This window comes from Carlito syrichta, unplaced genomic scaffold (genome assembly GCF_000164805.1).
Source record: "Carlito syrichta isolate Samal-C Ts95f unplaced genomic scaffold, Tarsius_syrichta-2.0.1 Scaffold288132, whole genome shotgun sequence".
Classification (NCBI taxonomy): Eukaryota; Metazoa; Chordata; class Mammalia; order Primates; family Tarsiidae; genus Carlito; species Carlito syrichta.
The window spans coordinates 134,230-151,586 of NW_007232228.1; the positions used below are offsets into that span (position 1 = coordinate 134,230).

Here is a 17,357-nt window from a genome sequence, read left to right on the forward strand (position 1 = left end):
GAAGATATAGTGAGTATTTAGACTTTGCTACACATTATTATTCCATTAGCGAAGGTGACTATAACTTAAAGCTTTCAGTGAGGATATTGTAATTTGTCATTGAAGACTAAAATTAAAACAGGCAAAATAATCTGTCATAAATGGTGATTCTCTGGAACCAAATTTTTTGGAGCCAATTGCATAGTGAAACACGCACTTGGTTTTCAGGGCTGCTGGAGACATTCAAATCCTTATTGATTTGCCTTCTTTGACAAATTACTTTCTCAAAAACAAATGAGCATTGCCCTTCTGTCATGGCCATCTTAAGTGTTATTTAACACCAATAATCAAGAATAGGTTTTACTGGAATTAGGGAGTTGTATAATCTCTAAAAGATTTTTGAGGATTTCCAATGCTTTTTTTCTAACACAGTTTAAGTATATATTTAGTCAGAGGTAGTTTCTGAAGGGTCTATCCAGTTAAAAATCTATAATCATAAAATCCTAATATTCATAAAATAATGAAGGGCTCCTCTTTTCACAACCTTCTCTTTACTTTCCTGATCACTAAATTGACAACAAGAAATTAGCCTATTTACTACTAACCATTGCATTTCCTAGATTATATCAGCAACTGTGTGTATGTGTGTGTGTGTGTGTTTTAACAAACCTAAATGTAGATTTCTTATCAAAAACACAACTGTAGTCACCCTTTCCTTTCTTATAGCACCTAGATAATTATCAACTGATTAATCTGTATAGTTTAATGGTTTGGCTCTTTACCTCTCTAAAGAAGCAGAAAACTGTTTTAAAGTCTAAGATAGCTGAGACTTCATTACTTGTTGTAAAATAGAATTTACTTTAAGTGGTAAAGTCCCAGTGGGAAGTACTAACATGAATAATTGCCATTACACGCAATCTACCAAAATGAACACTTTCATTGCATTTAGTGATAGTAGCATCTTCAAATTTGATTTACATTTATATCTCTAATGAAAATTAGAATATACTTCACACTTTTCTGATTTTTCTATGTCCCTCCTGTGGCAACATAACTTCCATTTGCATTTGTAAATTATGGAGTAATATTTGTAACAGGCTATGGGTAAATATGTTTTGCTGAGAGCCTAGACTATCATCGGTTTCTCAAAATACCTACTATGTTATGTTCTACATTTCTATTCAATTCCTTTTCATTTGAAATATGTCTTGAGTAACTACTATATAATAATGTAGTACTCTGTGTATCCACCTAGAAAAATTCTAATAAAATTCTTGGAAAAGTGGCCTGGGAACAGCCTTGATAGAAAAAAACTTAAATGACATTAAATAGTAGCTATCATTTCTGGAATATTTGTTCCTTTTCAGAAAGTGTGGCATGTGCTTTGCATGAATTGTTTCCAACTCTTGTAATAAAGGAAGTATTATTTTTTCCCATTTTTCTGATGACAAAACTGAAGTTGAGAATTAAGTAAATTGTTAAGTAGGATGCTAGCATGTGGCTAAGCCAATATTCAGAAGTGGGTGTATCTGGGCTCTTATTCTGAAGCAAGCCCCTCATTAAAGTGCCACAAGTTTGTATGCTATCTTTTATTATCTTATCTTCTAAGACTCAAGAAAAAGAGAGACTATGACCAAACCATATCAGTCCCAGCTTTTTCTCTAGTCCATATCAGAACCTATACTGAAGTTGTCCTCATTCACCAGATGAGGAATTAGTGTATCATTTAGTTGGTTATTTTCCTTTCTTTGACTTCTGGCGGAAGCTCTTTCTAGAGCCAAGGCCAATTGTTTTCTCTCTAATGACTTATTGGGAGGGTAGTGTGAGGTTATCCTGAGAACTGCAAGTTTATTTATCATCTTTTTCTTTGTTATATGGATGATATCCAACACACAGCTTCAACTGGCCTCACAGGAACAGATACGTTAATTGATTTCACTCTACAAGGAGAAACATTGATAACAAGATCTGGCTATTTTCTAATGTTATGAATGCAATTTTAAGCAATTGTAAAAATATATGTTATTAAAACGTCCTGCACACACAAAAAAATTACTAAACAAATTTAGTTGCAATCGAATGTAGTCACAAATAGAAATGAGATATACTAAAGATGAAAGACTGAGAACCTCCATAGTTTGAAAAGTTGTGAGACTATATATAATTAACAATTTACAACAGAAAATAGTTAACATATCTCTTAACTAGGAAATAAAAAATTTGGAGTAAGACCAAGAGACAAGTACCTGGCCAAGGTGTTAGGACCTAAGGGTGAGATCTCATTAGTTCAATGAAATAGGACTTTACTCCTAGAAAGAGTCCAGCTTACTAATTTCTGAATAAATTATAGGCAATGTCTTTTTGAAACAAAAATTAAAGTTTATTTTTATTAAAACAGAGAAGCAAAGATGAACCCTGCTCCTTGTCCTTGGCCTCACTTCTTTTCCTTACTTTTTGCCTTTGCTCCTTCTTACCAGGTTTCTAGCCAACACCACTTTCAGAGGCCTCAGTGGTTCCATCAAAGTAAAAGGTTCCACCATCATCAGCTCAGAAAACAACTTTTTCATCTGGAATCTGCAACATGACCCCGTGGGAAAGCCAATGTGGACCCGCTTGGGCAGCTGGCAGGGGGGAAAGATTGCCATGGACTATGGAATATGGCCAGAGCAGGCACAGAGACATAAAACCCACTTCCAATACCCAAGCAAACTACATTTGAGAGTGGTTACCCTGATTGAGCATCCATTTGTCTTCACGAGGGAGGTAGATGATGAAGGTTTGTGCCCTGCTGGCCAACTCTGTCTAGACCCCATGACTAATGACTCTTCCATATTGGACAGCCTTTTTAGCAGCCTCCATAGCAGTAATGATACAGTACCCATCAAATTCAAGAAGTGTTGCTATGGATATTGCATTGATCTGCTGGAAAAGTTAGCAGAAGACATGAACTTTGATTTTGACCTTTATATTGTTGGGGATGGGAAGTATGGAGCCTGGAAAAATGGGCACTGGACTGGGCTTGTGGGTGATCTCCTGAGTGGAGCCGCTCATATGGCAGTCACTTCCTTCAGCATCAATACTGCACGGAGCCAGGTGATAGACTTCACCAGCCCTTTCTTCTCCACCAGCTTGGGCATCTTAGTGAGGACCCAAGACACAGCAGCTCCCATTGGAGCCTTCATGTGGCCACTCCACTGGACAATGTGGCTAGGGATTTTTGTGGCTCTGCATATCACTGCCATCTTCCTCACTCTATATGAATGGAAGAGCCCCTTTGGTATGACTCCCAAAGGGCGGAATAGAAGCAAAGTCTTCTCCTTTTCTTCAGCCTTGAATGTCTGTTATGCCCTCTTGTTTGGTAGAACAGTTGCCATCAAACCCCCAAAATGCTGGACCGGAAGGTTTCTAATGAATCTTTGGGCCATTTTCTGTATGTTTTGCCTCTCTACATACACGGCAAACTTGGCTGCTGTCATGGTAGGTGAGAAGATCTATGAAGAACTTTCTGGAATACATGACCCTAAGGTAATACTTTTACTCTTGCTTTATTTATTGCCCATTATAACTCCATATGTTGTGTCTTGTGCTGTAATGTGCCCACGTTCTTTCATCTAACACAGGAATATTTTCTCAGCTAACTACAGAGACTAGTCCAAAAGTTTTCTGCCAGGTTGAACTAAATGTTTCATTATTTCATTAACTAAAACAAAAAGAGTCAGAAGTTTATGGTAGAAATGTCTATTAGTGCAGCTTTTCCTTGTATTACTTGACCATTTGATAGACTAGCTATCAGGAAATAATCTTTCAAGGCATTTTCATCCAAAACAGAACTTAAAAACTGATTAATTACTTATCTTGGACATTAATGGAAATAAATAGAAGTATCCATATTTTAAACAGTAAACAGGTTTTTTTATCATGAAAAAAATGACCAAAATAAGAAATTTGACCCATATACTGCAAACCTTCTGATAAGTAACATAAACCTCATGGGAGGATTCAGCTAACGATGCCTCACTGGCTAGGCAAGAAATCTTGTCGCTTTTTAATGAATATTCAGGGCTTTGTGTTGTGAGCTAGAATTCAATGAACACAAATATATTTATTAGCATAAATAAATACATCACCCTAAAAAGAGATGTTGGTGGTGGTTCAGCATTCACATTCTGTACCAGTATTAACAGCCTCTGTTTATTCTTTGCCCTAGGAGTCCTGTAAATCTCCAGAAGGTTTATAGTATTGCTAAAGACTTACTCAGATTTTTTGTGTGTGAGAATCCTACCAATGTGACTCCTAAATTATAAATTAAAAATGAAGAATATTCAGTCAAATCTGAGTAAAAACAATCTAATATGTACCTGTTGTGCAGATTAAATCTTATATTTAAAAAATTGAACACAATAATGACTAAAGTTTCATTTATCAGAACCAAAGGATTGCCAAAATTGAGTCATTGATGTTATGCATGAAAAACTTGAAAATTGTTATTCTAAAGGATTAAAAAGAAAATTATAAACTATACATAGCAGTAAAACTATTTTTAATCCAAAAGAAACCATCATTCCATCCCAAACTCTATCAGAAAAAAGAGGTGAAATATTTAGGACTGTAACTCAGCCCACAAGACAAAGTTAGCATAACTGGACAAAGTCAACTTTGCATTACAGCTTGTCAGTTCTTAATGAAGTGAGACAAGCCTAAATTTAAATCATTTTCAATTTGAGGTAATAAATGAATCTCGATTAACATTTCCAAAATGTATGTTTGCGCTAACATTGTTTCTATCAGAAAATCTCTCACTATGGATTTTTTTTTCACCAAAAGACACTCATTATTTGTCTAAGCAATATTTGACATCTGTACTTTTGGGGAATACTGGTGACAGAATTGTTTAGTTTACATGCAGATATGTGATATCATGTAGACTACATAATGTCCTCACTTCCCCACAGAAAGCCAATAAAAAAATAGTTTCCATATGCCTTCAGTCACTCAGCACTTATTATTAAATGTTTTGTAGTTACTCACATTAGTGTTTTTCTTTCCTGCCAATGCTGAATTCCTTGAGGAGGGCTGAACCTGTTTCTTCCACTAAGTGGTATAGAGAAATTAAGAGACAAATAAGTCAAAATATTTGACTTCAATCAAATAAGGGCGAAAAGACATTAACAAAAGGAGAAACAACTTAGAAAGCTATAAACATGCCTAAGTTTAAAAACAAATAAAGCACTATCAAAGTTCAAGGAAAGGATGATCACCTTCAACTCAGTACATCACAGGAAAGCTCAACTAACAAGGTAAAATTTGTGCTTATCTTGATGAGCAGCCAGAATTTAGACATGTGTGTTAGGAGAGGAGAAATGGACATTCCAAGTGAAGGAGCAGAATGAACTACAAGGTGTGGAAAGTATAAAGCAAGATATCATGAGGAATTCAATTTAGCTGCAACATATGTTACAGGAAGGGAAGGAAGTGAGAGCCAGTCTGAAAAAAAGGAAGCTTAGATGAAGTAACAGGATTTTTGATGTCAGGCTACCAAAAGTGAACTTCAATAAAGATCCATTGCCGTTTTTGAACAATGAAATGGCAAGTACAGCACTGTCTATTTAAATGCCTGCTTTGGCATCAGCAGGCAAACAGAATTTCAAGAGAAAGAAACTGAAGACTAAAAGTTATAGCTATGATCATTGATGGAAAGAAGAAAAAATGCAAGACATATTGTAGTGATTGAATCAGTAGGACTTGGAATTAATTAGGTAGGAGAGGCACAAAGAGGCACACCTTCAAAGCTGCAAGCCTGAGTGTCTGAAAAGATGATGCTACCATTCAAGGAAGCAAAACAGGCTAGAAAATATGGCGATCAGTTCAGTTTTGTACATGGCCTCTTAAAATCTGTTTTGAACATCCAGGAGAAATCCAGCAGGCATTTGGAAACACGGAGCCAGAGTTCAGTAGTGAGATCGAAGTTAATGGGAATTCTGGGTGAAGAGGCTATACTGTGTATTAAAACCCTGGGGGAGTATGAGATCCCCAAGGAAGAAGGTGATAGGGAGAAAAATTGCTTTTTGAAAAAACATGAATAAGGAGTCCCAGGATGTTAGAGTTTAGGATTTGTGGCGAGACGAGGTCAAAGATAAAGAGGAAAAGTTGCCCTGTATCAGTCATGCATGCCCATGAATGCCACTCTATAGACTGAATTTTTATTTTTTAAGGTTAATATTAGAATCATGCCTAGCTTTCATCAGTGGAAAGAATAGAGGCAGATCAGTGTCCAGTCCAAACCAAGAATTAGCATGCATGTTTGTGTCTGTGTGTGTGTATGTGTGTGTTTTAATGTCCGATGAAACTAGGTTTATGTGATTTAATTCTTCCAGTATTTTTCAAAATGGCATTTTCATTGTTCAGATTCACTTTGATAGCATTTTAGTTCTGGTGAGGGAAAACGTAATGTTTATGTAGAAGTCACAGATCTCTATGGTCCTTTTGGTTCTTATATTTCTGGCTCAACACTGGCTATTTTTTAATATTAATCTTGGAATCTGAACACCACTTATATCTCTATGGGAAAATATGTTCAAATGAAAAACCTATTAACTTAAAAGGTAAGATTTATGATCATCTATATTTGTACATTGTCTGCAAATTGAATCTTGGCTGCATAAGTGTCTGTAACCCAGATATCAGATAGCTTACAATGAGTGTAATAGCTCCTTTTTATTTTCTTGACCATAATTGTTTAGAATGCTGGCTATACATTTAACAAAATTAATAAAACTGTTAAGAATTAAGTGGGCGAATATTGTATCACCATTTCAGGGCTGAGATTCACTGGCTTCAACCAACTACTTTGAATCAGGAATAAAATTAAAAGCAAAAGACTGTGTGAGACAAACGAATTTATGATTCACTACATGTTGCAGCAGCCAAGGGAGGTTGAATTTTTTTTTTCCTGATAGGAGGTCAGAGGAAAGAAATAATCTTGTTGCTGGCTGCTCTTGCAGATAACCCCAAGGGAGAGGAACTGGCCTGCTGTGCAAATGAAATTCAAGAAGATGGTTCTACCCTCACTTAACTTTTTTTACCAGAATAATTTATTTTACACTAAAAGTAAAATATGTAGCTTCTCACAGCCTCCCGCCAACTCGTCTGGGAAGCAAGCTCCATGCTACAAAGAGTGGGTGGGCTCTTGAAGCATAAGACTATGAAAGTGGGAATTTATAAGTGATATATTTAACAGAGCTTATTTGGGTATTTCCCCAGTATAAAACTAGTAGTATTCATTATAGGTGATGCAAAAGCTAAAGTAGGCAGATGGAAGGATGTATCCATTACCTCATCATTCAGAGTCATGTCCTTTTAACATTTGGAATGATTGACAGGTAGATAGAAACTGCAGTGTTATTTTTATCAATGAGGTCTCCTTTAGGGTCTATGGTCTAATAGAACCTTCCAGCCATTGGCATCTGCTCTGCTAGTATATAGGGCAGGGTGAGAAAATCACTTCATAAAATACAAAGTTCGCTGAAAAATAAAGCTTCTGTTCCCCTCAAGGAGTTGAACTGGCCTAATTGTAAGGATACATGAGCACTCAAAATAAGTTATTTGCGGATTTTAATGGACTCTTGTACTTTCTTTCAAGCTGCTCTCCCTTTGGCCCTGTGTATCTAAAAGAAAGAAAAAATGAAAAAGAAAGATTCAGTTCCTAAGAGGGAATAGGAGGCTAGTGCCATTGTTGTACAGGCAAAAGACAGTACCACTTTAGAAACTCAGTCTTGGTGAACATTCAGGTAAATATTAAATAGACATGCTGTGAGGGCAAGAGCAAACTTTAACCAGAAATATTAAAGCAAAGGACACTGGCACAGCTCTAGTTGAAAATGAGAAGCATTTCCCAAAATAATAAAACCACCTTTATTGATCTTCACATAGCAGCATGTGACTGCCCAATAAAACATATGAATTCACATAATAAAAGCTGGCCATGAAGAAGGGATGCCATAATCCCAAAGTACATAAGACACGGAAAATGAAATTTGAAGTGAGTGGAAAGAAAACTGAACTACACCAAACCACTCATTCTTTCTTTAATTCATTCAAAAACAGCAACTGTTTCAAGTACCATGCTAAGTGGCTAGGAATTTAGGAGTAAGCACAATAGACACCGTCCTTGAAACATGGAATTTAGAGGAAAAGAAAGGCATTAATTAAGGGAGTGTATAAACCGTGCTAATTTACTGTGAAGAAAACTACAGCATAATCTGGGAACCTCACCAGCGACCTGATCCGAATGAGGAAAGAAAGTCTGGCTGAGGTCTACAGGAGGTAACTGAGCTAAAGGGGATTGGTGAGGGTGTTAGAGAGAGCATTGCGGGGTGACTGGACAGCATGTGCAGAAGCCCCAAGGTTGGAGAAAGGAGAATGCAAGCCTGACCACTTCATCATGAACTGTGAGATTGCAAAGCCAGGAAAAGGGGAATGAGAATCAAAAAAAGTAACAAGGTAGAGGATTTTGGTCACCAGACATTCTAGAGAGAAAATTTCTCAAAAGAAGAAAAATCTAAGAACTGTCATAGTTTGGAGAAAGCTGCAATTTCCATGGGCACCATATACTTTCAGAAAGAAAACATAATAGAAGGAGCATTCCATTCACTCCAGCAACAAACATGCATGATAGATGATGAAGGTATTCCCTATAAAGATTGTGTTAAAAAAAAAAAAAGCAATTTAGTGTAAAGAAACATAAAAGTTTGGATAAAATGAACTGCCATATGACCAAACTGGAAGACTAAATATTTAAAGATGTCAAAATTTCCTTGGCTAGTTTATAGGTCTAAAGCAATTCTAATTAAAATATCATTATAAAACATATGATATTACAGAACATATAACATCATATAGGTTAATGGCAAGCTTAAAAAAAAGACTCAAGAGATTTGCTCTTCTAGATATTGAAATATTTAATACTGGTAATAATAGAAGAAAAGCCACTATTGATTGACCACTCCTCATATGCCAGGCACTATCGTAAATGAAGTTAATATAGTACTTCCCTCCACTAAGTAATTATGGAGATTAAATAAAATAATCCAAGTTAAGAAACTTGAATAATAGTGTCTGATACCTAGGGGACAAAAATGATAATAATATTTAAATAAAATCTTGTCAGATTTTAATACCAATATTAATTATATATATATATGTTTTGGTGGTTTCTTTTCTAGTTAGGGTCTCATTCTGTCACCCAGGATGGAGGGCAATAGCATGATCCCAACTCAATGCAGCCTCAACTTTCTGGGCTCAGGCAATCTGTCTGTCTCAGCCTCTGAGTAGCTAGGACAAACAGGTGCATGCCACCAAGCCTGGCTAATTTTTTTTGTAGATACGAAGTCTTGCTATGTTGCCTATGCAGGTCTCAAGCAAATCTCTTACCTTGTCCTCCCAATGTGCTAGGATTATAGACATGAGCCACCATGCCTGTCATATTTATTTATCTTGAACAATTATTTTATCTCTTTTCTGTCTCTGTCTTTTTCTCTCTCTCCCCCCTCCCCCATCTCTCTCCCTCTCGCTCTCGCTCTCTATCTCTTTCTCTTTCTTTCCCCTTCTTCATTCATTGTCAAGGTAAATTGGGTAGATTACAAGATTCCTTTATTGAGCTAACTTATAGAGAGAAGTCTAAAGACAAATTTCTTGCCCACTAATACCTGATTTATTGTCATTGTGGTGTGCATTTTAAGCATCATTCCTGGCTTTCTATTGTTCCTTTTTTAGTTCACCCTATTTTAATTTATGCTACCTTATTTTTATGTGGCCTTTAAGCTGCCTTAAATATTTTTTTAAAGAAATCAAGGTGTATATAAGTAATGTTAAAATCAAATAAATAAAGACTATATACCTAACCCTGAATTGTACCCCACATCTTTATAATAAGTTTTTTTTTAAAGAATAATTCAGGAACTACCTACGTAGCACTGTGTTCACTATCTGGGAAATAAGCCACCTGAGACCTAATCCCCATCACTATACAGTATGTCCATGTAACAAATACGAATGTGTACCCCCTGAATCTAAAATAAAAACAATTTTTATAAAACAATAACTCAGGAAAGAAATAAAATTGAACAATAAATATAAAAAATGTTAAATATTACTTTTAATTGAAGAAATACTAATTTAAAAATAATAAGATTATTTTCTCTACCAAATTATTAATTCTTTATTGATAGTTCTCAATTTTGGTGGAATTCCACTCAATGAGCACTGGCATACACTACTATTGCAAGGTTGAGTTTATAATATGTTCCTAAATTATTTTAGCCATTTGCATCAAGAGCCTTAAAAGGGTTCATGCCCTTTCACCCTTTACTTTCACTTCTAGGAACCTGTCCAAAGGAAATAATTTAATACGTAGACAACAATTTATTGCAAAGATTTACTGCAGTCTTACTCAAAATAAATGTGGAAACCATAAGTGTGCAATATACAGCAAAATTAATAAATTATAATATTCTATATGTTATAAAAATGCAGCCAGTAGAGATGATTTTGAAGAACCTTTTAAGATGTCAAAAAACTAAAATGTAATGCTAAGTGAAAAGTCAGGATACAAAATCATACTACATTTTCAATTTTGTAACATATATATATGTACATGTTATAAAGAAAAGTGACTAGAAGGAAATATAATACAATCTATATAATGCAATGTGTATAAAATATCATAGCACTGATATCTGGGCAGTGTAATTAATGGAAATATTTATTGTAGTATTTTTACCCTATATTTTCTATAATGTTCATGTATTATTAATATAATGGGAAAATACTTAATTACCCAAGTAAGAATGGGAATAATTCAGACATGAGACAATAGTTGTAGCACTATTCACAACAGCAATATTTGTTCCACATGTGCTGTTGCTGTCTGTAGCCTTTCAAATCCAAGTAAGATAAGTTCCCCCCAATGAATAGCATTCATATAGTAAAATGTCTACATTTAAAAAATATTTATACTGTCCACAGAGACTTTCAGAAGCAAATTTTCATTTCCACTCAACTTATTTCTTTCATAGGACTTAACATAGACAATTACTCAACACAGTAATTGTCATGTTATTTGTTTGATAATTGTGCTCCTTTGTCTTGCTTAACACTGTATCCTCAGAACCTAATACAGTGTTGGGCAAACAGTAAATATTCAGTAAGTGTTATTCAATTAGTAAATAAATGGTAGTATCATTGAAATAAGGGTATATGTTGTGCAGTGATTACTTTGGTTTTCTGGTTTTTTTAATTACATTCCAGGGGTACATATGCGGGTTTGTTACACAGGTATATTGCATGATGGTGATGTTTGGGCTTCTGTTGAACCCATCACCCAAATACTCAGATTGGTACCCAATAGGTCAATGCTTTTGATATGACCTTTCAAAATCATCCTCATACTAGATCCTATGGAACAAATAGAAAGAAAACCCTAGTAGAGGGCAAAGTAGTATGATATAAAAGACAAAGTTCTGTTGTTGTTGGGCAAATCTGTTTGATGCCTGATTCCACTACATATTAGTTATGTAAAGTTCTGCAAGTTACTTAGCATTACCCCTAAGACCATCTTTGTGCCCTCTTGTGAGAAGATTAAAGGAGATAATGGGTGTGACATATACAGCTGAATTTCTGATTCTATCCACCACTAAATTATAAACCCTGTGAGAGGAGACTAAATCTTTTTTATGTACCTGTATCTCTAGGGCCAAAAAGTCTATGGCAACCACTCATTTAGATAAGTGTTGGGTAAATAAATGGATGTGATTGTGAGGTCAAGCAAAAGTGGACAATATGAGACCAGAAGGATAGAGGCAAAGGGTTGGAGCACCTCTTATTTACAGTTGGAAGTATGTGCAAGGGTGACCCACAATGTCTGAGCCAGGACATTATATATAATCAAACCCTCAAAGCAAAGAAAACCTAAGGTCATAATGTCCATGGTGTGGACTCCAGGCTGAGATGTAGGATCCTTGAGTGGGAAGGCACTCTGAGAGAACATGAGACAGATAATGCTGCCCCAGACTGGGTGGTTCCAGGGTCCCCAGCAGTAGTTCATGGAGTTGGGTCAGAACCATTTAGTGATTCAATATGGATCAGACACACAGTAGATGGCAATTAGTAGAAGCTGAATAAGTCAGTATTTCTCTTAATCTCCTGAATATTTTCCAATTCAAGGAGCTATTAAAAAACCATCAGGATTTTGCTAATTCAGATTGATAAGTAGAAAACTGAACAAAGGAGTATGTGACTTATTTCTTTCCTTACCTACTTGTAAAATAACTTTGAGATGGCATCTTTACAGAATTTTTAAAATAACTGCTGTTTTATTATTTTCAAATAGACACAGTAATTCATGCTAACTGCAGCAAAGTGTTTCAGTTAGACACCCTGCTGAGTTTGCTTTAATAAATGTCTAAGATCATTTCATCTGAATACAAGCAGAAAATGTGTCAAATGTTTATAAATCCTTATCTTAAATTAAGGGAAAACTGGCTTATAACCTTGTTTACATTATTAACTGGCTTATAACCTTGTTTACATGACCCCATGCCCCACTCCCATGCCACCATTCCCTGTAAAATGGCAGTTTCCATTCCTTCTCCTTCCCTGCAGTTAGTCATTTCCAATGAAGCTGTCATGTCTGAGTGAACTATGGTGCCAATCAGTCGCCCCACCATTAAATCTCTCCATTGTTACTCCTCTTTATCTTCAGTACTGCTATGCTCAACTCACATAAGTTTTGTTCAAAGCATTAAGTCAATACCTGTTAAACAAGATATTGTTTATATTATTGAAAAACTAGAAATAATCAGTCTATAGTCATCAAGAGAAGATTGATTAAGTAAAATAGGATACATTTCTTTATTGGAATATAGTGCTGCTATCAAGCAAAAAAAATTTTAAGAGCTAGATGTGTATTGTAAATAAGTAGATTATATAAAAAGTGAATATAAAACAAAATATCATGTAAAAACTTTCTAATATTTTTTGTTTTACTGAATTGGCATTCGTGTAAAAGGGTTGCTTACCACTAGCATATCAAGATATTAGAGGCACCTTAAATCTCTTTTCCTGCCACAGATTCTGGAAATTCTAACAGCCATTTTTTTTTTTTTTTTTTTTTTTTGTATTGAGAAATTTTCCTCCAGAAGGCCCCTACGCATACTGTACACATTTCAAGGTAAGATAAATGTTTCCTGAAAGAGGTGAAACTTCTGTTAGTTTCCTAGATGGGTTATTAATTTAGACTAGATGACTCTGCTTACACAGACAGCAAGTAAAATATGAATCAATGAACAGTTTAATGAATTTCAGGGAGAAGACACCACATCAGATTTATGAAAGAAGAGACCAAAAAAGGGAGCAGCCAGCACAACTTCCTGCCAATATTCAACTCCCAATCACTCTCTACTTTGCCTAGGTGAAACCTCTTCTCCCACGTGTTCAATCACTGTCCTCTTCCTTACCTTTTACCCTACAAGGATCAGAAACTAATTCTATTCTTATTCAAGGAGAATTCAAGATGTTTTATATGGATCCTTTCTCCTCTGAAATCTGGTCAAAGGACTGGCAGTTTGGGCTTCTCTAGGAGCTTGTTAGGAATGTAGACTCTCGGCCAGGCTTGGCGGTTCAGCCTGTAATCCCAGCAATTAGGGAGGCCAAGGCGAGTGAATTGCCCAAGCCCATGGATTGGAGACCAGCCTGGGCCACTTGGTAAGACCTTGTCTCCACAATAAATAAAAAATTAGCAGGGTGTGGTAGCACGCACCTGTAGTTCCAGCTACTTGGAAGGCTGACGCAGAAGGATCACCAGAGCTCAGCAAGTTGACACTAGGGTGACCGGGAGTGTGCCACTGCACTCCGGCCTGGGCAACAGAGTGAGACTCCAACTCAAAAAAAAAAAAAAAAAAAAGGAAAAAAGAAATGTAGACTCTCACACCCAATCTCTGGTCCTACCCTGGACCTACTAAACCAGAATCAGCACTTTAACAAGATCCATAGGTGCTTCATTTGTGCAATACAATCCGAGAAGCACTGTCACAGGCCAGTTCTCACATGACCCAGCATCAGGTCTCCCTTGCTGCCAGCCCTGCTCTTATCTTTCACCCTTGAATCTGTGGTGTGTTCTAGGACTAAACCTTACCTTACATCTAATAATTGTCTCTATGCCCTATTTTTTGTTGTTGTTGTTGTTGGAGTCTCACTCTGTCGCCCAGACTGGAGTGCAGTGGCCACTCCCGGCCACCACAGTCTTGACCTGCTGGGCTCCGGCGATCCTTCTGCCTCAGACTTCCATGTAGCCGGAATTATAGGCATGCACTACCACACCTGGCTGATTTTTTAATTTATTGTAGAGATGAGGTCTCGCAAAGTTGCCCAGGCGGGTCTCAAACCTGTGGGCTCAGGCAATCCCCTCACCTCAGCCTCCCAAAGGCACGGGATTACAGGCTGAGCCACTGAGCCCGGCTGTATTCCCTATTAACAAACTCAGTGTTTCAGCGACTTCTGTACTGTGATTCTGCTTAGCTCTGGCCCTCTCCCAACATCTGGGAGACGCTTTGGCTCCAAGTCCTAGCTTGCCAGCTACAATTTTAGCCCAGCTGGTCGATATCTTGCACAATGAACCCATATAATTTTTTTGTCATGGTCCACCCAGAATTCCTCCACCCAATCACCAAACTAATCTATACTATCTCTCTGCCAAGTCAACACAAACCAGTCCATCCTCTAAATAGTTTCAGAAGAGATTCCCTTTGCAAGACTTTTTACTCTTGCTCTTTCCCCTGTGGAGACAGTAAGCAGCTTTATCAGCTTCTTTGATGAAGCATTATTAACCCATTTCTCACCTTGCTCTTTACATCATGTAAATCAGTTGACAAATCACTGTTTCTGACCTCTCTGGAGAAATGAAAGGTGTTGTCCCTGTAGTCTCATATTTTACCCAGTGGCATGCTTTTACACAGGATCGTCATCTACAATTGAACATTGAAAGAGAAAAAAGTATTACGTTTTGGAAATACAAGCTTTTACCCTCATCCAGTGATTTCATTTTTACTTCCTTCTAGAAAACGACTATTTTGCTTCACAAATACAACAAGTAATTAATATTACATAGACCATCTGTAAAGCCCCCCATTGCTTCCCAAACACTTTCACTCCAGCACACCAGCTGACTTCCCACAACTTTGTTAAGCAGAAAAGACATTTAATTTTGGAGGAGGCTGAGGCTCAGAGGAGTTAAGTAATTTTTCCAAGGTTCAAGCTTTTACTGAAACCCAAGTTACCTAATTTCAGATCAATTACAATTTTTAGTGCCATGTGCTGCCTCATATTAAACTATATTCAGAAACATATTAACCATACAGTGGTGGGAATGCTCATAGACCCCAAAGCTTTGCTCAGCATTTCAAAAGTACAATTTGAAGCCAGATGCAGTGGCTCACACCTATAATCTCAGCACTTTGGGAAGCCGAGACGAGCAGTTTGCTTGCGTCCAGGAGTTCGAGACCTGCCTGGGCAACATAGTGAGACCTTGTCTCTACAAAAAGAATCAAAAAAGTAACTGGGCATGGTAGCACCTACAATCCCAGCTATTCAGGAGGCTGAGACAGAAGGATCACCTGAGTCCAGGGGCCAAGGCCGCAGTGAGCTGTGATCATGCCACTGCACTCCAACCTGGGTGACAGAGTAAGACCTGACTCAATATAAAAAAGAGCGTAGTTTGAGAAAAATAATTATCAGAACAAATAAGGAATTCATAATATGTTCATTTAATTACTGTTCAATGCACATCTAGTACTTGTGAATTACCATAAGTTTTTAGATGGCATAGATTTCAGAGGGCTGAATACTTTGAAGGTTAAATATGAAATCAAGCAGTCAATACACTGAGGGCCCAACTGAAGTCTAAGAATGCAGAATGTATTTTGCTTTGTGTCATGTACCAAATGACTAATAGGTAGCAAGGGTTTTCAGGGTTATAATTTCAGCCCAAGGTTCTAGTAACTACATGAAATTCTTGAGTGGTTTATGATATCTTATGGTGAAATTATAGCTCCCCATTGCAAAAGTTGTTGAAATGCTTTCAGCCATTGAGTATTGTAATTAAACTGTCCTCTATTGCAATTATAGGAAAAACTATATTAAATGCCTAGTCATATTGAATAATGACTTTAAATATAGGAATTATTTTTAAAATGAGAATGGCAGGCAGGATTCGGTCATCCTTCATTCTATAAATATATACAAATCACCATATGTTTGCCACTAAGACTAAGGCAAAGATTACAACAGCAGACACGTCAGATCTTTGACCTTATACCCCAAAACTTTCATTTTAACAGAAGAATTAGACATTAAATGACCATAACCACGAGATAAGTGTTATAACGATGAACAGAAAGTTTTGCCAAATGTATTATCAAGAACATGACTGGAATGAGTGGGTGGGGGAACATAGAGAAGGTTGCCTTGAGGAAGAAAACATGAACAGTGAATCAAAATTATGAAGGAAAAGAGAAGAAAGCTCACTCTTACCAAGTAGATAAAGAAAAATATTTTTTTAAAAGAGAGACCTTGAGAGAAAAATATAGAGATCCAAATAATAGGAATTACTGTGTGGATATATTAGAGAAAAGGCTAAGACAGCAAAAGAAAATACTGTATAAAATAATGTAGCATGAACGTCAATAAGAAATAGGTATATAAATTTCTCATTATGCATATATATATACAATATATATATTCATGATACACATGTAGTATGTGTGCATATAATGAAAAATATAAATCATGTGTAATATAGTATATATGTATATTTTATATCTGTATAGATACATGAGAAGAACCCAAAAAAATGAAATTACCTTTTGGAGGGTGGGTCTCTTGTAGTACAGGCTTCCACCACTAGGTATGTGTTCTGGGATCCCATCAACATCAGTGTACCAGCTAGCATTGTTGAGAGAGGCTGCATTTGGCTTCAGTGAATTTTTAGTCTTTCAACACTTTTGCCCATTTCATGATGGGTGATATATGAGCACACCTGCCCACAACACACTGAGTGTTCAGCAGTTTAGGGCCCAAAAATGGCATGAGACTCGTGTCCCACCTATTCACCCAAACTTACCCCAAGCGATTTTTTGTTTGTTTCCCTGGAAGATAAAAGATCTCAAAGGGAAATGCTTTACCAGCGTGGAAGAGGTAGAACAAAAAATGGCAGAAGCACTAAAAGGCATCAAAAGTGACAAGTTCAAAAATTATTTTGAGCAGTGGAAAAAGCATCTTGGTAGGTGTATTGCATCAAACAGAAAGTACTTTGAAGGTGACTGAAGTTT

At 36.5% G+C, this 17,357-nt stretch overlaps 1 protein-coding gene across 2 annotated transcripts in view; it reads left to right on the forward strand.

Annotated features, from left to right (window-relative positions):
- GRIN3A (glutamate ionotropic receptor NMDA type subunit 3A) overlaps positions 1 to 17,357 on the forward strand; it is a 180,111-nt gene that overhangs the window by 79,746 nt on the left and 83,008 nt on the right. For both annotated transcript variants that reach the window (XR_002481681.1, XM_008053372.2), the window contains exon 3: positions 2,457 to 3,504. Coding sequence is in view for 1 of the 2 variants with exons in the window: in XM_008053372.2 (XP_008051563.1) it covers positions 2,457 to 3,504 (1,048 nt within the window). In the remaining variant the exon portion in view is untranslated. The remainder of the gene's footprint in view (positions 1 to 2,456; positions 3,505 to 17,357) is intronic.